The sequence below is a fragment of the Haliaeetus leucocephalus genome, unplaced genomic scaffold (genome assembly GCF_000737465.1).
Source record: "Haliaeetus leucocephalus isolate CR32 unplaced genomic scaffold, Haliaeetus_leucocephalus-4.0 Scaffold173, whole genome shotgun sequence".
In the NCBI taxonomy this organism is placed as follows: domain Eukaryota; kingdom Metazoa; phylum Chordata; class Aves; order Accipitriformes; family Accipitridae; genus Haliaeetus; species Haliaeetus leucocephalus.
The window spans coordinates 9,307,285-9,331,312 of record NW_010972609.1 but is presented as its reverse complement, the minus strand read 5'-3'; the positions used below and the strand labels follow the sequence as shown (position 1 = coordinate 9,331,312).

Here is a 24,028-nt window from a genome sequence, read left to right as displayed (position 1 = left end):
AGTACACTGTAAGTCAAACCTCAAATTCAACTATAGCCATGGTTTCCACCCTCTACATGGATCCTGAATATTTTCTAGAACAGGTCCCTATAGCTCTTAAGAGTTCATAGATTAAATGTGATTGACTACAGAAGTGAAGAACAACTAAAATCAGACGTCATACTGAACTCTCAGGTTAGCCATCTGACATTATCTTTTCAATACAAAATGGACCAATCATTGCTCATCTATGGAAAAGAAATCTGGACAAGCAGGCCAAAAGGGAGTTGCAGCTAGATTCTGCCATATGTCAAGACATCCAGCCACCCTTACTCTGATGTGAAATTACTCAAGAGTGATACACCCACACTTGAACTGATAGATGTTAACACCCCTTGGCAGGACTTCCCTCACAAATCTGGCAGAATTATAGCTGAGGGTAAATAAGAAACTTAAATTCAAAATAAGATATGTAATATAGATTTGATGCCTCTTTTTTCCACATTTCTGCAGCTACTAGATTAAAAACTCCATGAAGAGTCATCAGTGAGGATGATGAACTTGACAAGAAATAAATTTTTAAGGAACCTGAAGACAAAGAAATTATTGTAGAATAAGACACAAATACATATGTATTTATATATATAAGTGTGTAGGTGTAGGCATATCTTATGCCTATATGTAAGACATAAATACATACATATGTGTATACAAATAACAAAATCCTAGCAGAAAAATGAAAATTCGGAGTAGGAACCAAACCCAAAAGGATCTAAATCCAAAGCTTGTAAACACCAGTCTTTGTGACTCACCTCCTGGGGTATGTTCCATGCCATATAGACATGGCTCTTAAATTCATCCATCCAGACTTCAGCCACCCTTAGTGCATTTCTCCGGACATGAGCAGTTAGGTCTTCTGTGTATGGTTTATGTGCTCTTTCAATGTGGGCAATCCTGGAGCAAGGTAGAACCTCAACAGTTCCTCCACACTGCCATACCTAGTAGGAAAAAAGACATTCTGCTAGTGAGAGCACCCTACATCACTGCTATCCTTTAATAAATACGCTGAAATTATTTTATCTCTATGCTTGTCATTGTTACAAAGGAGAATAACTATTCAAGACTTATTTGACTATACAGAGGGTTTTCTTAGACAGTTGTGAGAGGAGAGAGTTATTACCTTGCCTTACCATGAATTACTACTACTACTTAACCTTCCTACAGAATTATTACATTGCCAGTAGCCTCTCATCACAAACTTCCTGGATCAATTTAGCTATTCTCAAGATTATTAATAAAATTATTTATAGGGCATCCAAAACAATAGTGTCTGTGTTCAAGTTTTAATGCCTTGCAGGCATTTCTCTTAAGATTGTGCACAGTCCATCTCAATGCATACATGCACTATTCAGAACCTTGAATTAGGCAGCCTTACGTAGAAAGAAAACTAAGCCAATCAGCTTTTTAAGATCACTAAAGCTTCAGGTTCTAGGAAGACTAGGAATATAAATGCATCTTATGCTTTGTTTTAAACACAGCTCGGAAAGGATCAGGTTTATTTCTTCTGAGAAGGAGTGACAGAGACTAAGACTGCCTAGTGAAAATGTTCTATGAACAATTTCAACACACGCTACATACTACACACACGATATAATTTATAAAATTATAATACATTTATAATGTAGGTTACTGTACCTGCTCAAGTGTGGTTCAGTTTTGCTTTCAGTTTTGCCCACTACCACAGTTGAGCTAATGTTAATCATAAGTATTGCATCCATTTCTGATTTTCTCTCTTTCTGCTTTCAACAAAAGAGAAAACCACTTTGGCAGCCTTAACAGTCAGTGAAGTACTTCAGTTATTTTACAAAGAAGCTCTTCTTCTGTGTACCTTGTACTATGTAAACTTCCTAACAAGATCAAGGCAGCCCATTCATAATAGTTGGGTGGATGCTGCTCAGGTGAAAACCCAGATGTACTCAAACTGCTCCTGCTGAACAAGAACCTCAGTGTCCCAGAGGCAGGTGTACTCACTAAGAAGTGACAGAGTTTGCCTTATGATACTGCAGAGATTCCTGAGGCTTGGTATCCCATACCAAGAGAGCAAAAAGTGAGAGTGAGGGGGTGCTCCTTCCTCGTACAGCTCATCCAGGAGACAGTATATTCTGGTCTCCCTCCTAGTAGCCAGGGATGTAGGTTGGCAGAACATCATGTTCTGGAGCTGATCTGTGACCCCTCAGGTCTGTCCATCCTATAGGCATATGCTCTACTAAGGAGGCACTTTGTTCAGCCATTCATTTTATGTATTTAGACATCTGGCTTGAATACAGCATTTAGGCATTTGGCAGCTCCTGAGACCAGAAGATGTGGCACGGATTCAGAATGTTTACAAAGCCTTTTCTGAACTGGTGCCTAATTGCATTCAGCATATGCTGGGAGAAGAGATAAAGCCTTGGTTTTCAGAGCTCTCTGGAAGATGAGCTATCCCATTAACCTACTGTACAGTCAAGGGAGCTGAAAACACTTCAGCATGTCTCCATGTCCAGAACTTGGAAAACCGTAAGAGTAAATAAACATAACCATTACCAACATTAGGGCAAAACTGAGATGATCATAAATACTTAAAAATAAATGGACAATTGATCTGGCACAAGAATAAATCTGGAAACAACACTTGTGTCCTGTCTTTCTAAATATCATATACAGTAGGCAATCCGGTTTAACGATCTAACAAAAATAATAGTTTGTCAAACATTTAGTTCTAAATGGTTCAGCTACATTTCCTAATAAAGTTTAAATGTGAAGTATCATCAGGCTTTGCTCATACAATGCCTGCTTTTGGTCCAAGCCATTTCTCAGTATGGCATTGACATCCAGCTATAAATTGTTTCGGTTACTCACTGTACACTGTTTAAATTAGTATCATAAAAGACAAGGAAGATGTAGAGATGGTCATAACTTAGCCTGGGACAAGACAATTCACATACCGCATATGCTGCCTACTCTGCCTAGCCTTTGCTCATTTTAACTAGGAATGGCCTCGATCCAAGTCTAACACGTGAACACCATATCTTTTGTAGGATTTTCAGAGTCACATCTGAATGCCATCTTGACAACAAGCTGAGCCAAAAATTCACAGTCTATAGTAAGATGAATTTCCAGGTAAATTTCTAGGATCTGAAAATCTCAAAAGCATACTCATCTATAATTTTAGTACTGATTCAGTAATCAGTAAAATCAAATTTGACTTTATAATGAAGTCATATGTGTTTTCAAAAACATCCTGAGATGACGAAGTCTTTAATATAGTTTGTAAATAACAATTACCCACTACCTGAATAAACACCAATTAATCAACTCTGGTGGCCACTCCTTTCTCTTAGACACTGTCAGTCTTTGTTCTATTTCCAAAGACTAACTAATTGTTCTGCGAGAACCATGGATTCACTTAAAAACTTAATGCTAAGAGGGAGCTGTCAATACAGATGTTGACAGAACAGGCGGGTTGTATTAAACAGCTTCAAAACCAAATCCTATTATTTCTAAGCAAAAATCTCCTGCAATCCATGAAAATGTGATTAGCATGTACCAAAACTGGACTAGAGATACATGCTAATGATTTCCACATATCAAGACGAATAAAAGTCCTTTAATGACTTTTTAAAGAGGAAGACATGAGAAACACAAGTGATCTGAAGATATGGGAATTGTAAGTTGGTGTGCGCAGAGCTTGCAGTTACAGCACTAAACCTGTAGTAGCACTACCCTAGATGTAGGCTATGAAGCCTTGCAGAGCACTCGCAGAGTGAAAGCAGATGCAATACTTTGTAAGGGCAGAAAGCACAATCGTGACTTGCTCAGCTGGTCACATCTAGGACAAGCCATAGTACCCTTCTCTCCCCCAAGCATTCTTTGCCAGTGGGATTACAGTACAGTGAGAAAGCTCTTTTCTCCAAACACTTCATTGCACTTAGGGAGAGGCCAGCTGCAAAAAAAGAAAATGTAGGTAGGCCTTAAAGTGGGATTTTCAAACGGCATGAAACTCTCCTGAAATCTGAAGGGATTCTGGATTCCCAACTCCCCAAAACATGTACAAAATCTCCAGCCAAGGAATGAAGGGCTTTGCTAGTCATACACTAAATATTAAACACTATACTGAAGAGGATTATGTGAATACTACACAATATAATATGATTAACTGACTGCTACAGAAAGTGTTAGGTTTTTTTCATTCTTCCCTGATTATATTTGAAATAAGGAAATTTCTTGCAGCTAGGTGAAGAACACCCATCCATTCTTTCTTTCTTTCCTTCTTAGACCAACCGTCCTCTTGAATCTGACCACTCCTACCTCCCCCCATCTCCTTTACTCGTGTAAACAAATCCATGGTACTCCAACCATTGTGCTGGGAGCCACTGTGGATGGTTGGATGGTTTTTCAAGACATCTTGAAAAGATATAAATCTCACATCAAAAGTGCACAGGAGAGACTCATTAATTACTCTGAACCAACACCTTTTGGTCAAAGACAATTTTTAGTTTAGTTTTGTTTTTTTAATTAATATTTTAATACTAAGAAATATATTTTCTTAAAGACTCAACTCCGAGAGAAGCTGAGAAGCCTTTTAGAGCGGTCTGTTCTTCATCTAATAAAATTCCTGTAGACAAGAGATTGTTTTTATAGTTAAGAAATAGGAATAGCAATTGAGGGGTCAATTCCTCACAGCTTCACACATTTTCCCTATGAATTTCACAGCTATTTTTTTGCTGTCATTAGTAATCTTTATTCAGGCTTCATCCATACTGAATAGCACCTCTCTAGTTCTCCAGCACTGTTATTTTATGTGATGGCTATAAATAAATATAAAGGTTTAAAATCAGTTAAGCTCTTCCAAATTATCACCCATTGCTTTAGCAGGAAGTCTAAAGATAAATGGAATGGTTTGAAGTAAAATGTTATCTCTCTGAGCATACTGTCGCTGCAATCAGTAATACTTAATGACAAACCCACTTGTACAAATTGCAAGGAAGAAACTAGATGAATTTCCTAAACTATGGTTAAAAGGAAATGCAGCACCTTTTCCTGTTGCCCATGAAGATGTTTTACCTATGGTAGCAAGAGGTGGAAATTGCTAGCAATAGTCTCAATTTCCTGCCAAATCCCTAAACATACATATACACTTGTCAAAAATAACATATGCTTCCACCATTGTGATACAATAAATAGCAATTCACATTTCATTCTGTAAAGTATCAACTGCAAAACTGTACCAATAGGTCTCAGGCTTTGCCTTAAAGCAAAGACCTTAGAAGGTTTTCAAGTGCGAGGGACTGCTTATCTTTGGGAATATTTAGCATGACTGCTTGATCCCCAGCAATGCAGAAAGTTTGCTTTTCTTTGGAGGAATTTCTTGAGGTTCTGTCCTGCTCATTCACTTTTCAAAAACAGTCTTTTAAAAAAAGAACACACCAACTGGAGTTTCCCTTCCAAATAGCTCTCAGAATCGACTTCAGTGTGTTTTCAATGCTCCCTTCCAAGAGGACCTTAGAAAGGCTCTTTATTCTTGAATTTCCTGAGGAGGTTCATACATTTGCTATAGTCCCAAGAAGGACTTAGAGGGCTTCCTCTTCTTGAAAGAGTTCCTTCACCCCTAGCAAAAGGTAGTAAAATTCCATAAAAAAATTCAAGGTGTAAAGGGACAGTAGCAGTGCCAAGGCGACTTCTAACACTTACAAAGCTGAAAGACTACAATCAGCAAAGCCTGTGACCTAAACTAAGCAAAGCAAGTGGGAGATGATAGGAACACTAAATGAATATGGAGAATCTATTTGGGGGGAAAAAAAGGGGTGGGTGGGTGGATCTTCCTTTTGAATCTTCAGTTGTTGTGACTTTGTGGAGAATGTGTCCAAGCTCTAAGCACTTCTTACTGTTAATTTACTGAAGGTACATTTACACATAAGCTATAATTGTGGTCCTACATCTGTGTCAATTTATGTTCGCTAACATTAAAGTAGCCCCACAGAGCAAATAGAAAACATGTTCTTCACATTGGAAGACCCAGGAGAGCAGAGGACACGTAAAACTGCAGAGAGAACAGAGGTGGTGGCACAACAGATCAGCTGCAACTTCCCCTCTGCTAAAGGAGTAAAGGACCAAAGTACTGGAGAGACCAGCGAGATGGCACAAGTGAGGTGGCTACAGAAGCATTAACACACCAAAGGGCTTCCTTAAGCGTTTTGCAAAGGAATAAGCCCTATTACCGCTATGCTATCATCACTCACTCGTTCCCACCAAAACGAAGGCAGTAGTGACAGTGTTTGCACAGCCTTCAGTGTGCAGCAGAGACGGGTGACGCACACATCCTTAGAAATGTCTATCAATCTGGTTATAATTTTTATAGAGCAAATTCCATTCACATCTGGAAAATCTGTTTCACTAGACAAAGGGGCTCTGTGTCTATTTAGTTTTATTTTTAAATTCACATCCTTTAGTAAATACTTTTCAATTGCATTTAAACATATTTGAATTTGCATATTTAATCAAAACAAATAAAACTCTGAAGCTGATGCCTCTCTCGAATATTTAATTTATACTTCATTATAAAATGATATAACATTAAAAGTGTTTCTTTTTATCTCTTTAATCACTGAGTGTTCTTTTCATGTCATGGAAGCTTAATCTAATAAAAAAATAAACCCTACACGATGCTGAGCAGTTTATTAGCATGTACTGCATTCATTAAATTTACACAGATCATGCAGTTCCTCCAAGAACTGATGTGACCTTGTTTGAAACCATCATTTCATTTGGACTGCAAACAAAACTTTTTAATAATTAAGTGATTTCTCAAAAAGCTGAAGCAATTTCTAGCTTCTGTGAAGTCTGCAAATGACAAAATTAGAACTCATTGAAGATGCCCTGAAGATTAAAAAAATAGTCAGTGTGAATTAATTACTACTGTGGATACAAACAAATAGTCACCAGTATATTTAAAAAATATTTTGGGGAACAATTTAATGGAAAAAATATTTGAGAATCTTGTTAACCTTTGCCATTACCATTAATTGTTTACTGATAACCAATAATGAGCTTGCTGCTTTACAGGCAAGTATGAAAAAACTATTTTTATTCAATACCATGAGCTAAGTCTGTGATCATTTTGGGTCTGCATTTTTATTGTGGTATCTTGACAGGTGACTGCAGAAAGGACAGAGAGAATGGTCAGATACAGCGATCACTGACATCAATGTTCATGTTTCCAGTAGCAATCTGTGGCTTTTGGATTGCACCCTGTAAGTTTTTGGATTGTCATGTACATTTGGGTATCTGTCTCTGTAAACCTAGAAACGATACTGACTGGATGAAATACGTTAAACTTTATTTAGGTCATATCTCCACTGAAGTCAGATAATCTTCACTAAATAATTGCAGTAGTGAAAAGAAGTACTGATGGATTTGGCTGACCTTCCCCAAATTCAGCAAGAAGCCATGCACAGCTTTGCTTATTCCACTGGTCTCAAATAGCTTCCTCTCACCAAAGAAGTCTGCCCAAACAGTAGAATTAAACACAGAATCCTGGCCTGAGTCACAAAAACTCAGGATTAGAAAAATGAGAATATAGGTGGACAGGAAGAGAAGGAAAATACACTGCTTACAGAAGCTATGATTCTGGTTTACTCCCTGCTTCTAGATGCTGAATGGGCTGGAAAAGAGAATCATGTCATTGGTGTGTACCCCTGCAGAGTGGGAAGTCAGGGTGTAACTTCGTTTCAAGAGGTGACTGCCTATAGTCACAGCTCAGAACAGTACGCATAGAGAAATCAGAGACTGGAGAGAGAGATTTTTACAATTACTTATACATTTTACTGAAACCCTGTGAGGTTTTTGAAGACTATTCTACTTACCATCATCATACAAGCCTGTCATACTTTCAGGTAAACTTACCTATTTGTGTGTGAGAATAGCTTTTTTCTATAACCAAGCTGACGATCTTAACATGAAACTGTAAGCAACCTACAAAAACACACAAGCATGACAGACTTCACATCTGCTTGCTTTGCAACAGAGGGACCCTATGGTATGGACAATCTAAAAGACTTTTTTAAAGGAAATAAAGGCTTTAACATAACTAGAGCTGTTCTCAATTTTTAACATCTAAATTATCCCTTAAATCTTACTTTTGATGTCACCATTAATTGCCTCATAGGCCTCACTTTACATTAATTGTGCCTTTATAAAACACTCTCATTGAAAAAGTAATACATGTAAAGATTCTTCCCATATTGAACTGTCAGTAGTTTCCTTCCTCTTTTAGCTAATTGCTTCATTATGTACTTTTTAAATTGTTTTGTTCTGCAGGGATTAATTTTGCACATATCTTCATGAGCTGTGAAACTTTTACAATGTACTCTAAAACTACGTATGTTGCGTTGCTGGTTTACCATTTCAAGAACTCCTCTATGCCTTGCATTACTAGGAGATAACATGCTTCAAGGGTCACTGAAAGGATACGGCTTCATTCAGTTCTCTTTCAAATGTGTCTATCTCATTGCTAGGCACAGCAAATAACTGACACATAAATCACTACATTGCCAAGTTTAAGTCATGAATAGGAAGTAAAAGAAATCACTTTTCATCTTAAAAGGCAAAAAAGCAGCAAACTGAATAACCAGATCACTACTGGTTTAGTATTCATGGAGCAACTTACTGTACTGCCCATCTTTTACATTTTTACCTCTCTCCCTTACCACAGCTGTACTTAGCTTGATCAGTTTTGTTAATCTTACACTAATCCTAAAGACTTGACCAGTACCAGAATACCAAGCTAAGAATAGAATAGAATAGTAGAATAGAATAGAATATTTTCAGTTGAAAGGGACCTACAATGACCATCTAGTCCAACTGCCTGACCAGTTCAGGACTGACCAAAAGTTAAAGCATGTTATTAAGGGCGTTGTCCAAATGCCCCTTAAACACTGACAGGCCTGGGGCATCGACCACCTCTCTAGGAAGCCTGTCCCAGGGTCTGACCACCCTCTCGGTAAAGAAATGCTTCCTAATGGCCAGCGTAAACCTCCCCTGGCGCAGCTTTGAACGACTCCCATGCGTCCTATCCCCAGATACCAGGGAGAAGAGCTCAGCACCTCCCTCTCCCCTTCACCTCCTGACGAAGCTGTAGAGAGCAACGAGGTCGCCCCTCAGCCTCCTCTTCTCCAAACCAGACAACCCCAAAGCCCTCAGCCGCTCCTCACAGGACATGCCTTCCAGCCCTGTCACCACCTTTGTTGCCCTCCTCTGGACGCATTCAAGGACCTTCACGTCCTGCTGAAATTGTGGGGCCCAGAACTGCACGCAGTGCTCAAGCGGAGGCTGCACCAGCACTAAATACGGGGGGATGGTCCCCTCTTTTGACCGGCTGTGTTTGATGCCCCCAGGGTGCGGGTTGCCCTCTCGGCTGCCGGGGCACGCGCTGCTGACTCCTGTTGAGCCTCCGTCAACCAGCACACCCAGACCTCTTTCTGCAGGGCTGCTCTCCAGCCACTCCTCTCCCAATTTACACTTGTGCCCAGCATTACTCCATCCTAGGTGCAGGATCTGGCATTTGGACTTGTTAAATTTCATCCCCTTAATCACTGCCCAATGCTCCAGTCTATCTAGATGCCTCTGCAAGGCATCTTGTCCCTCAAGAGAGTCAACAGCACCTCCCAGTATGGTATTATCAGCAAAATAGAGTTAACTGTCTTCCCAGTAGCTGGCACGGTGCTATGTTTTGAGTTCAGTATGCGAAGAATGTTGATAACACTGATGTTTGCAGTTGTTGCTAAGTAGTGTTTAGTCTGAAGTCAAGGATTTTTCAGCTTCTCATGCCCAGCCAGCGAGAAAGCTGGAGGGGCACAAGAAGTTGGCACAGGACACAGCCAGGGCACCTGACCTAAACTGGCCAACAGGGTATTCCATACCATGGGACGTCCCATCTAGTTTAGGAACTGGGAAGTGGGGGTGGGGAATCGCCGCTCGCGGACTAGCTGGGTGTCGATCGGCAGGTGGTGAGCAATTGCCCTGCGCATCATTTGTACATTCCAATCCTTTCATTATTGCTGTTGTCATTTTATTAGTGTTATCATGATCATTATTAGTTTCTTCTTTTCTGTTCTATTAAACCGTTCTTATCTCAACCCACGGGTTTTGCTTCTTTTCCCAATTTTCTCCCCCATCCCACTGGGTAGGGGGGAGTGAGTGGGCGGCTGTGTGGTGCTTAGTTGCTGGCTGGGGTTAAATCACGACACTTCCTAATGGTGCTTTCAACTCCTGCATCCAGATCATTCATACTGGCCCCAGAATTGAACCCTGAGGAACACCGCTGGTGACTGGTCGCCAGCCATACATGTAGCCCCATTCACTACAACACTTTGACCTCTGCCCTTAAGCCAGTTCTTCACCCAGCGCACCATGAAGCTGCTCATCCCACAGCTGGACAACTTGTCCGGAAGGATGTGGTGAGGGACAGTATCAAAAGCCTTATTAAAATCCAGAAAAACTACATCCACTGCCCTCCTTTCATCCAAGGACTTTCCCTTTGTGAACCCATGTTGACTGTGCCTGATGATTCCATTATTCTTTAAATGCCTTTCAATAGCATGCAGTATAATCTTCTCCACAATTATCCAAGAACTGAGGTTAGACTAACAGGTCTGTAATTCCTGGGTGTTCCCTCACACCTTTCTTCTAAATTGGAATAACATTGGCTAGCTTCCAGTCAGCAGGGACCTCCCAAGACCTTTGGCAGATGATCAAGTGGAGTCCTGCCATAACATCAGCTAGATCCTTCAGTACTCCTGGATGAATCCCATCAGGCCCCATGGATTTGTGAACATTCAGCTGATACAGCTGGTCCCTTACAATGTCAGTGTCCACAAATGGAAAGTCACTGTTTGCACACTCAGGGGACCGGGCAGCCCAAGGTCTACCAATATTATTAAAGAATGAGGCAAAAAAACCATTGAATGCCTCTGCTTCTTCATCCCTGTTAGTCCGATGACCATCTTCAACAAGTTCGGTCCAATGTTTTCTTTAGACCTCCTCTTGCTATTAATGTACTTAAAAAAGCCCTTGTTATCTGACACAACATTGGCCAGTTTCAACTCTAACTGACCTTTGGCCTTTCATGTCTTCTCCCTGCATATGCGAACCACAGCTCTGTAATCTTCCTGTGAAGCCTGACCTTGCTTCCAGAGATCATACAATTTCTTTTTCCTCTTGAGCTCCATGAGGAGTTCCCTGAGCCAAGGTTAGGCCAAGCTGGTCTTCTGCCCCACTTGCTTGACTTATGACACAAGGTGCTGTGACACATGTAAAGGTGTCTGGCCTTTGCAGCTTTGACCCAAATATGCTGGATCCATCCTGGTGAATCCAACCCAGTCATCTACTCAGTTCTGTTACACCACAACAATCCCTTGGTCTCCCACATTAGTCTTCCTCTAATCTTTGTTATATTACTAAATCAGTCTTGCAGTACTAAAAACTCTGCATGAAATTAAATTCTAGAGAGATCTCATGTCAGTATCACGTTAAATATGGAATCTTCACAAACTAGGCCATGAAGAATTGTAATACCAGAAACTGCAATGGCATTGCCACCATGCTGTGGCTTAAAATGCAGAAAGATATTAAACATGAGGCTATTTTATAATAATGCACTAATTAGTTTGCATCTCACCTGAGTCCACTGATTTGTAAGGGCATATTGACTTAAACTGTTTTACTTCTTTCCATACCACTATAAACAACAGTTTCCTCTCATAAACCATCAAGATGTCTATATTACTGCCCAGTTGGTAATGTGCAATCTCACAGGCACAACTGGTGAAAAAACATCTGTGAGAAATCTCCAAGTGCCTCATCCTCTTTCCTTGTAGGTATAGTGATGCCACGCGTTAGCTGGTGCTGTATCAATCATTTGCTTTCCTGTGGGAGCAGGTAATGAAATGTTCTCTCCCCAGAAAGAGCAAAAACACAAAAATGATTCACTGGTAATGTTGTCTGTATGTATAATTACACATGCTGTAGCTGCAGGTTACCTGCTGAGGCATTCATGGGCAAACCGGGGCGGGGGGGGGAGAACCAATTATTCCACTGTAGATTTGACACAAAACTAGAACGAGCCACAGAAAACTAGTTTCTGTTGATGTCATGACTGACACCCATTTGGAGGCATGACAATTCCTTATTCTATTCTCAATAGAGGCTGCAATTTTTTCCTGTTGGAATTACAACCCTGTAAATAGAGAATTTTAGTCTGTGTCATCTTGGGATTCAGGTTGTTGAAACAGTGAGGTACCTTCCAAAACAAAATTGACCTTAGCAACGATTCTGGCCACACTGAGAAGCCACTACTGGTTACACAGGGTGCTAGGCAAGTACTTAACACCATACTTGCACTGCCAAGGAATTATTTTTATCTTGATGAAAGTGCGGGCTATGAAAAGCATTATCTACATCTTGTAAGAAGTAATATTTGGTCAATCTTTACAAATTTTTCTTGCAGGGTTCAGTCTAGAAATGATCTCCTCTTAATTCACAAAATGGATAAAAATAAAATAGACATATCTCTATTTAAAGCTTTAATGTAAAGTTAAAGAGAAATCACTATCTTAAAAATCAGTATTTAAATGTTATCTAAAAGTAGCAAAAAAGAATATTCTTATTTTTGTACTTCTCAGCCCTTCCCCTTCACGCATCATCAACCTAATACTGTTGAACAGCACCTGTGATCATACACTAAGGATTTTTTCTTTACAGCAAATCATTCCCTAGTGGCAAGGGCTATGGCCTACTATATTAAAATCAAGTTAAGAATATGGCTTTAAGACCACAGCAAGTGACGAAAGCTGTAAGTGCAAGAATGGGGGATGTCTAGATTCATTTTCCTGAAGGGAATTTAGGGAAGATCTACATTGCTCAGTGGAGTGCCATGAAAGGGGACCCAGCAGCAAGGACAAAAAGGGACGCTATGCACAGACGACACATCCCACTGCTCAGTCTCTGTGCAAACAGTTCCACAATATAGCAGCTCAGGGAAAAATCCCCTCACTTTCTTTGTTCCCTTCCAGTCATTTTTACCTCTTGGCACACCAGCCTGTCAATTTTCCTAACACAACAGTTTGTGAGGCAGCATGGTAAATCACAAACTGATTAACATTAAAATTAACCCTACAGTTTGAAAAAAATTACAACGTAAAGGTTTACTTCTAAACTGGAGGTGTTCAGAGACAGTGGGTACGGGGCAGCCATTCAGACAACTGTGCTGGCAGAGCCAAAGCACTCATGTGCTGCAAGAGCGAGAACAAGAGGATGGCAAGGAGGAGGAGGAGAAAATGTAAACCAACGTAGCTGTTTAAGCCTATGTGTTGTGAAACTACACCCTAGCTTGTACACTGTGCAAAGACTTTCCTTAATAAAAACAGACATCTATTTACATGTAATATATTCATGATTTCATATAATTGATGGCCTGTATTAGAAACAGGTAAAATTGCTGGAAACTTCTAGGGAAAGAGGAAAAAGTCCAAAATGTTTACAGATAAATATGGAGATTTGGGGGCAAATGTAAATATCTGCACTTGCTCATAATTATCAAAAAGAACACTCTTGCAAGGGCTTGTTATAAGAAAGACATCTCAGGTAAGAAACAGTTGGGATACACAAACACTTTGGATTGGAAGTCACTGGACTTGTAAGCCAGCAGTAGGCTTCTATGCACCACATGGGAGAGACTGGGTCAACTGGTCAGTAATGAAGAATCATGATCCCAGAAGTTGGGGTGGGGGGAGGTTAAAAAAAAAAAAATAGAGCCAGAAGCACCTTCAAAAAAACCCCCAAACCACTCCCCCAAAAACACCATCCCCAAACAAGCAAACAAACATAGGAAGTCACCTCTGGAATTTAAGAAAAAATAGATCAGGGAGAGGCATGACAGACTTCACATCTGCTTGCTTCGCAACAGAGGGATCCTATTGTATGGACAATCTTCTGATCAAATAACTCATTTCTGCACCTGTTTTCATAAACTGCATTACGCTAGTTCTCCACCAACAGAAAAAGCATCAGCATCAGCTTCATGTAAGTTCTATAGACAAACCACCAGACTAACAAGAAATGAAGCAGATATATTTATTATAATGTTATTTTATTGCAAATACAACTAATTTTACTACTATAAAAGTAGTGTGCCATACTCAGTCTGAACTATAAATGCAATTTTCCTCCTGGGTCAGCTGATGTCAAGTCTTGATATATCGTTTAGTGGGAGCAAGCTCTATTCCTTTCACGTTAAAGAGCTATTACCTTCTAACAAAATTTCCTCTTACCCATTTAACAGGGCCATTATATCCCTGTGAACACGAATTCATCTGCAAGCACAAAGTCTTTGTGACTTACATAATTACTCTAAGTCAAAGCCTGGGCTTACATTCCTTTGACTCTGATGAGGACTTAGTCTGTGACCTGAAGCAAATCACTGAATATTTATTCAGGCATCCCTAAAAGTTGTACAAACAACTTCGTTGTAACAGATATTTGGAAGCTTTATCAAACATGTAGGCTGCTTTAAAAGACAAAATGATTGCTACAGGCTTGCCCTTGATAGAAAATCTTCTGCTGACTTCAGTAGGAATTGGAATAGGCCTTTAAGGAGCCTACTGAAAACCAGACTTGAACCATCTAATGCAGGATCTAATTGATTGCAATGGATTGGTAGGGGCTTCCATAACTACAAGTACTGCTTGTGCAAGCACAACCCAGAAGCAGAGGCCAAATAACGGTGAGAAATACCAGCCTTACATTTTGTGTCTGCTATAAGGCAGTTACCAACACAGTTCCTGTTTGGTTTCTTGGATAAGCAAGAAGATTCCAGTTTGCCCTCCAAATGCAATCTGGTCCCTTAAAAGCACACTTAAGTCCATTCAATTGGGAATGATTGAACATAAACCAAAAAGAAGCATTACTCATCCTAACGTGAATTTAAGAATATGATTCTGGGGCACAATAAATGAATCTTTCAAAAATCCAAGATAAAGTGACCACGCTGCTCAAAAAGGATGCTGTCAAATCTTGTATCAACCACCCTGCCTTTAGTTTCTTATGGGGCAACCAAGTAGCTTTGCAAGAAAATACTTGCTTGAGGAAAAAATACAGCATTGCTTCAAAGATTCAGAATGCATTCGTATTTTGAACTCATCTGTCAGCTTCTAGCTCAAGGCAGCAGAACTCTATTAGTATTTACTTAATAATATATGTTTAATATTTTACAAATGTTATTAAAAAGCCACAGACAAGGGTAAAAATCTTAGAAGTTAAAATAATACACCAAATTAGAGATGAATAGAGCTGAGTAGAGATGCTAATTCATCAGAGTCAAGAGAATAATCTTCTAATCAAAGACCTGTTTTCTGTGGCTTTTATGGTTTACCAACAATGAATGCTTCAGATACAGTTTCCAATAGTTGGGGATTTTCTTGTACTCACATAACAGAAAGAACTAGATATTTGTGCAGATAATGAGGTGACAAAAATACCTCCTGGGAGAGGATACTGGGATAAGCCTCCATTTCATCAGGGTCTAATTCCCATCCCTGCACAGTGAAAACCCCATCAGTTCAGCTGAAAACAAACCATTTCAAGATTTTAGAAGACACGATAATGGTTTCTCCTTTATAAGGAAAAGAAATCCTAAATAGGTAGACTTTGCTTCCCAGAAGCATCTCAGCTGGGAGATTAAATCTTATCTCACATCACTGAAGATGCAGCTGGTAACAAAGCAAATGGAGAACGAGGCTTTGACTCTGTGCACAGGCCCAGAGATAGTGATTTACCCAGTCCTGTCATCAAATGATGCTGCAGTGGGTCTGCATATGAGTTTGGCTCACAGTAGTTTCACATCCTCTGGAACAAAATTAGTAATATAAGGACAGGGGACCATGCTCTACTTAGCATCTTGAACATAAACAGGTAACTCAAATGATCCTAACTCTTGGTGCTATTTCTAGAGTTGAAAGTAACCTCTCCTGTTCCTGTAAATGTTTGCTCTTATGTGCTTATGAACAAAATTTCCCAATGAAAGAACTGACTTCCAGTGCCGAAAGACTGCAAAGAATGGAAATGGGCTGTGTGAAATTTGCTTAGAAATTTAAGCCATGAAAAAAATTAGAGAATTTTCAGTAGATATCAACTCCATCATATCAGAGACTGTGATACACAACATCCTACTTCCTGGCTAGCCTGAATACCAGGCCAGTTTGGGCAGACGGTGTCTGCTTCTCCACCCCTACATGATAATGCATATCACACAGCAGAATACTCAATGAAGCTAGATACTTCTTAAAAAAAGAAAATGGCAATGAAAGATGAAGCACAGTGAGCAATCTGTAGTCATGGATTGGAGAGCACCATTTTAAACTGGAAACGTTATTTATTGCACTAACACTGTAATTATAATGTAGTTTTTGTAGAACAATTACTGTCTTTATTAAGTGATTCATCATAGGCCTTGCAGTTGAAAGCAACACAGGTAATCTAGAGATTACTTTGGTGCTGCAGAGATGAAAATATAGTTCAGCAGCAGAGATGGACCATCTAGCCTGAAATCACCTGGTGACCACAGTTTTCCATGTAGCCATATCTAAAGGAAATGAGAGGCAGCCCCTGGGAGCTGCACCTCTACAGACAAGTGCTTAGGATGCACCTGAATAACATGGCTGCCCACCATAACATGAGAGCACGTTTGAAGCAGCCACCTGTATTTTGCCAAGACATGGTGTATGGTCCCACGTGTGTGCCAGAAGCAGGTGGCTGAGGGAAGGAGCTTGCTTTTCAAGCTTAACATCTGTAGAAATAATAATGTGCTTCCCAGAAGCTCTAGTATTGCATTGTACATTTATATTCATCCTGGTATTTCTGGGATATGCTGAGAATTGTGAGAAGACTTGGTAATAAACTGCTGAAAAATCTGTTCATTACAGCACAGTAATTTGTTTTGATATAGCCAGGAACACAGATCCAAGTCAGGATAAAGTTAGATGAGGCAGCATACATTATGCTACCTTGCACACCACAATCTGTTACAGATGAAAGTATTTTATGTAGGTCAGGCACTGCTTCCCTGGAGACAGACAAAAAGCCATAAGGAAATCGGAGCAGTGTTGGGCCTTATTCCAGTGATCCAGTCTACTCCAAAGTCTCAATTATGCAGAAGATTTGTGTCTCTGGTCTTGTCTATCAAAGTACTCTTCCCAATCAACTTCTGCAAGGCTAAGTATAGCAGACTGGACAGCATGCACCTCATGATGCAAAACTAGATAAAACTTCTCGCACTCACACGGAGACAATAGTTTTGTCAGTTGGAAAAAGAAAAGAAAAAATCAAAGTGACACTAATTTTCAACTCATCGCAACGCTGAGCTGCAAAATCAGGTTTTGGGAACAGAAGGCAGCTCTCTGGCCCTCACAGTGAGGAGAATGGTGTTATTAAAAGAAGCAGTCTTGCATTTCTCTCTCCCTTTCCTTAAAACTGTGCTCTAATGTAACCGACAGGGGACCTGCGCTTCAGTTGTGCTGCAATAACACTTCATCTCTGACAGGTGGGAGAAAAAGAATTTCAGGAACCCAGAAGTAAAAATGAGTATTTTTTGTTATATCTCACAGACTTAGCAGAAAATCCTATATTTTTAAAATAAATTCCTTTTTTTTTGCTACTGTATAACAGTATGCTTTTATTATGGCAACTAAAAAGCACAAAATAAAAGCTCCCACTAACATTTCATAGCAGAGTTCAGAATTTAATTTTATAACGCACATCATACCATTTTTCATTACCACCTATCTAAGAATTTCTCTCGTATCAAAAACCTGAAAGATTCTCAAAGAGAACAGCACTGTATTTTCAGAATGGTATTTAGCTGTGAAGAGATATAGAAGGAAGTACACAAATCACACACAACACTGCATATAGTAAACAGATGAAGAGTGTATGATGGAAGAAGAAAATATGTGCACTTATGCACTTTATGAATATCTTAATTCCCCTCCAGAGGGAAGGCAGCATAAAAGTCTATATATTCCAGTTTGCTCCATAGTGATTTTCCTAATTTAAATAAATTGAGAAATCTAGAAAGGCTTTTCCCATTATGCCTGTGAGAACCTATCCTCCTTACCGAGTCCAGGATCATAGGTAAACAGGGAGTTTTAGGTATCATCTCTGCCAAATTCTAGCATTGTTACTTTAATGAAAGAATAATACCAAATTTTGTATTTCTGTCCTTGTCCCAGATAAGTTCTTTAAAAAGATATAGGAGCTTTTGCTCTTTTTTTTTTCCCTCCCTCCTCAAATACAACAATGTATACTACTGCAGAGCTGTGGCTCTCCTTTGCATGCCATAATCCATACATTTTTGACTGTTTTTTTCCCCACACAATAAGAAGCAAGCTCTATTTTAAATATAAGCCACCAGTGTTGGTTGGTTATGTTCCTTACCCTGATTCCAAGCTCCACATTTTCTCCTCCGTATACTTCCATGCCTTCATCCAATAAGCCAATCTCTTGGAAATATTCTCTATCTACTATGAAGCATCCAATCAATGCAGGACTTCTGGAAGAATAAACCAGCAGCAACCAAAATTAGCAGATAGAATATGGACAATTGTATTACTCAGACATAGATTATAATTGCTGGGTCAAATGGTGTGTCAAGACAGATTCTTAGGGAGGTGTTTCTCAAACAGATTTGTTCAGCTTTGTCTTCTAATGTTCTTGATTCTATGGTAAAATAAGCACCATTGAAGGAAAACAGACTCAAAATTGTTGGATGTACATATTCTCCAGAACAGGTAGGATTTCAGTGCTAACAATACTAGATCCAGGAGCCCCAACTTTGTTTCTGAGGCACCAGCCATTCTAGCCTCTGTCCCTGCTAAGTCCTCAGGTTTCTTGTCTGTAATAATTAACAAGGATACACAATGATGCATAGTTTTGTGTGTTCAGCCAGAAGCTAGGTTCATCTACAGCTAAGAAAACTTGTGTCTGTAAGCTTAGGTAAAAGAGATTATTTCTTGAATAGGAACATCCAGATAAGGTTTTGTAATACAGAATCAAGAAATGTCTGCCCTTACCAGCATATTGTAACATTAGTCCATTGTCCTGAGCCAAATTTAAACAAGTCACATATCTTTGCCAAATCAGTAAGCTCTATTTATGTCGTGACCTGAATTAACCAACTTCTACTATGCAGAGCCAATCTTAAGAAGGTAAGAGTTCATGCACAGAGAGTACAATTTTACCTTTATAAGATGCAGTGGAAGAAAATAGAGAGTAATTTAGCCTTTTCATTTTTCTCCTATCTTATAATGCACAATGGCAAGAAATAAAAATGTCTTTTCTGATCACTATGCTGGTATCGGGAACTCTGGTAACAGGATATTAATTAGCAGTACAGGGGAAATCATCCTGTATTTACTGGGAACATTCAAGCTGCAGTAAGTGTAGACATCTGCTTTCAAACAGATTATAGGATGTCTTAATCACAAACTGTACAATTCTACAGAAATCTATACATTTATACCTTTAACCTGAAGTGCTACAGTACCCACTTTATAACAATGAAAGGCTGTTTCTGATATATTTATTAATGAAGAAAATAGCGGTTCACTTCAAAAATTATGCTTCTTTTATGACAAAGTACCTTGCTGCTGGTGGTGTTTTTAAAGTATTTTTCAGAGTACCTGCTTTCCTTTGTTATAATTCTAGAAGCATATTGGAGGCATGATAGAAGCCATCAATCAATACATGTGGCTTTTTTTTCTTTTAATTATCCAGCACACACATGCAGTGTATTGCACTGAATAAAAGGCACCAGGGAAAAGGGCTAGGGAACAAACCTAAACATCCAGTATTCATAAAGGACATTCACTCCACAATCCTCACATAGAACAGAGTTTTGGAGTAAAATGGAAAAGTATGTTTGCTCTTTATTCTGAGTTTAAATACTTTTAATTTAAAAAGTCACCACAATTAATATAGAAGGTTTGCCTCTCCTGGACTTAGTACGATATTTCAAAGCATTTCCATAATGTTATCAGAGTTCATTAACACTGACAACCATCTCTAATGATGTGGAAATTACCACCCCTTTTTACATATATCTGTGGCAAACCTGTGAATTTTTATCTCCTACTTTCCAGTTCTAGGTCCTGTTCAGGCAGTTCAGAGAGTTTAAGCTGACGACTCCTGAAAAAAAGCTGTCTGCCTGAAAAGACAGACCTACTGGATGAAAGATACCCCTTACACTGACTGCATGGAAACTGATTGGTAGTGATGACCCCCTCGCGCTGCCACTGCTATTTAAGGTTCTACTTTGCAGCTAGTGAAAACAATCTTCACGCTTTCTTTCTGCAGAGAGCTAGAGTATAGGTACCAGTGACCTCCTTGGTATGAATGCATGGCTAGAAAAAAGGCCTGGAATCTCAGCAGAAGTGCTGAGGGGATTCAGAGGCACCTACTCCCCTCCCCAAGATAAGGGTATTGTTCTGTACCAACCTAACAATATTCTAGACATGATATGAAAGTACAGAGCTAGATGGCACCAAAGCAAGGATCTAATACAATCTTTGCTCACACACGATCAATGGACCAGCATTAACTCCTAGGACATAACACAGCTGTAAAGCTATGTGACAGTATCATAAAGAATATAACTGTCAGATCAGTTCTGTTTATATAATGTATTTGTAAAGAAAATTCTGTTTCTGGCCCATTACCACTAAATTAGTAGAAAAGACATTTGGAGAAAGCAGTGCTGCTGAGCATTCAAGTCTACCATTTCACTTCAACTGTGTGTTTTGCCCCATGCTAATAACAAGGAAACTTATTAAAAAGATACTGAAAACAACAGTTTTCTTGATGACTGTGTAGAGGTCAAGGACAAAAGCTGAAGAGGACAGCTCAAGGACATTTAACTAATTTAACATTACAGTCAGTAAAACCTGTTACATAGCTGAGACCACTCACCATCTGTCATATCTAGATAAGCATTGCCAGTGACACACTAATCTAGGTCACAGCTGCATGTTACCTTATTGGAGCAGTTGTGTTCTCCAGTTTCCACCATGATTTAGGAGGGTTCAGATATCGGCACCACAGCTCCCAGTCAAAACCCTGCGCTGAGAGGGGATACTCCTCTATTTCAAAATTATCATACTTAATGTTATCAAATGATGGAGAAATTACTCTTTTTCTGTCTTCTTTTATCCTAGTGAGCACTGGTTCAGCCCTAAAAAAAGAAAAACAAAATGTTAAGATTATATCAGTGGAAGCTTAGCACTTATGGAAATCATAGAATCATAGAATAGTCTGGATTGGAAGGGGCCTTTAAAGGTCATCTAGTCCAACCCATCAAATAAATAGCAGGTTATGCTGTATATTTCAGAAGGGGCAAACTCTACAGCTGTTACTCATTCAGAGCTCCCTTGGCTTTGAGATGGAGTTTTGACAGAGCAGGATCTCCCCCAAAATAACACACTGCAATATTTTATCTAGGATGCCCTATTATTAACTTTCATGTTAGCTAGTAAATGGAAGAAATAAGAATCTGCATATCATAGAGCATTTACACCCTTGCTACCAAATAACAATAACTTCAGGCTGTCAACATTATCAAGGACATCAACCTCAAAGTTAATAACAGATCTACCCTAGGGACAGAAGCTCCTGCCTTTTTACCACCTTTTTACTCAAGAAGCAACAGAGATATTAAATCCAGACTGAACAAGTTAAAATACATAGTTTTAGTTATGCGCTACTTTTGCACAGAGCGGCAACCTCAGTGCCAAAATGACACTGCTTTGTTTACACTGTAGAACATAAAAGAAACATAATATTTTTAATCAAAAGAAGGTAAATTTGCCCTTATGGGCAAAGGACTACATTATCAGAGGAGGTTTTTAACGTGCAGTTTTCCAATATAGTTTAAATACATTGTAATTAGACCAGCAGATAACTCGCCTATAAAAATGGATCTAGATTATGTTACGCAGCACAAATATATTTTCCATGCTGGTGTCCATGATTGTGTCTGAATCCTCATGAAAAAGATCAGAATGCTAACTCACCCTCTATATGCAAGAGAAATGCCATTCAGTAATTTATAAACAGTGCTTGAAAAAGGTCCCTTGGTCAGAGAAATTCAAGGAGACACATACCATCCCACATTGAATTCCACATGAGCATCAAAGAGAGCGACTACTGGTGCTGTGGCTACTCTCCATCCACTAACTCGAGATCGAATCAGCCCCTCTTGTTTGCTGTGTCGAACAACCTTGATGAAACCAGGCTTACGGGCGTTCACTTCATCAACATACTTCTTCAGTTTCTCCTTGAGTTCTTCTGTGGAAAGGAAAGAACTGGATGTTAAGAAGAAGTATCAGCTTGACAAGATGTAAAAACCTGTTCTTTCAGCAGAACAGGAGTCTTCACACATGGAAATACTCCCTTTTGATGCAACTACTAAGAATTCTCAGTCAAGTCTAAATGGAGGCAACCAAAAAGTAGAAGGACCATAAATTATATAGTAATAAAGAATTCCAGGTGTAACTATTTAGTCTACATGACTGACATCAGAATCCTGCCACTGTTTAATGTGCCACAAAATAAAGCACTCAATCGTCAAGTACCACAGCTACATAAGTGCATATTAAGTTACTGTAGCAACAAACAAGATAACTATTTTATATTTCCAGAAAAATATGCCCAAGTATTGTCCATGAACTTTCTTTACCAATATTTCAAGAAAAAAAAGTAAGAATAAAATGAATTATTTATCCTTTTTCCATGTTTCTTTGTAAACTTCAACAACTCTTTCTATCTATACCAAAAAAAGTTCCATGACTTCTGCCCTTTTCTCAGCAGAACAAAGACCAGTAAAAGTACTGGAGGAGAACAATTCCTAATTAAAATATGGTAACTTTTAAATAAACAGCTATCATCTCTCTGGTTTAAAGACCACTGCATGAGAAAATCCAATAGGTAGAGCTGAGGTATACTGTTCACTATTACTATTAACTGAAAATACTGTTCACTACTATTCCTTATTAGCATTGCTATGTTCTATTTACGTTAAGGTACCACTCAGAATTCCCTTGGTGATATTAAGTTCCCTTTCTTCCAAATCTCTCCACAAATCCAGAAAAGTCTTTGCTGTGATGCAGAATAACGTTCCTGTGGTTACGATGCTAAACTGGCTATCATCAAATCTGCATTAAAAGCTCAATGCTGCCTACCCCTTTCTGTGAAATCTTGAGCAAGCTACTTAACTCCTCCATAATCAGTTCCTCATCTGTGAAATGGGATCACCACACTTATTTCTTCTTTTCAGTCTATTTAGACTTCAAACTCTAGAGAACACCAGTTTTCTTTTTCTCTGCATTTGGCCAGTACCTAGTGCCCTGGGGCACTGAGCTGAGGGGAGGCTGCATCAGACAAGGGATGGCACCAGAGCCCAGCAGAGGAAGGAGCAGCACCCAGTCATCAAGTGGTGTGGGAGGGAGTACAACTTCTGTCGTGTTCGCTGGCCCAAATTGCTTCACAATAAAATACAACAGGGTTTTTCTTTTAAACCTAACCAATGAGACTTCCTCGTCTATTGTTTTGCTGACATTAGAGGTACAATCTGCTCCTAACTAGGTGCCAGGGGGACATTTCTGCACTGAGCCCAGGCAGCTTCTCAACATGATAAGCCAACCACGCTGCGAAATGGTCACCTCAAACAGATCTGGGCAACATGCACACTAGAATGGTTAATGCAACAGAAAATTAAAAGCAAGCCCACTTTATTAGCCACATTAAGTGTTCATCCTTGGAAAGGAGATGGATGTGTTCTCTCTTAGACTAACAAAGAAGAACAGAGCTGTTTCACAAGGGGTCCTCTAACCTAAAGACTGTTACAACCCGTATGACCTCAGTGGACCTACTGCTCTGAGGATATGGAGGAAAGGACAAGATGGTCAAGTAC

At 39.4% G+C, this 24,028-nt stretch overlaps 1 protein-coding gene across 1 annotated transcript in view; it reads right to left on the bottom strand.

The window, feature by feature from the left end:
- The window catches only part of GALNT18 (polypeptide N-acetylgalactosaminyltransferase 18), a 250,860-nt gene that overhangs the window by 61,229 nt on the left and 165,603 nt on the right, over positions 1-24,028 (bottom strand). Inside the window, exons 4-7 of the mRNA XM_010563916.1 lie at positions 22,221-22,404; positions 21,095-21,292; positions 18,502-18,616; positions 792-977 (exon numbers count right to left, since the gene is read on the bottom strand). Coding sequence (XP_010562218.1) covers positions 792-977; positions 18,502-18,616; positions 21,095-21,292; positions 22,221-22,404 — 683 coding nt within the window. The remainder of the gene's footprint in view (positions 1-791; positions 978-18,501; positions 18,617-21,094; positions 21,293-22,220; positions 22,405-24,028) is intronic.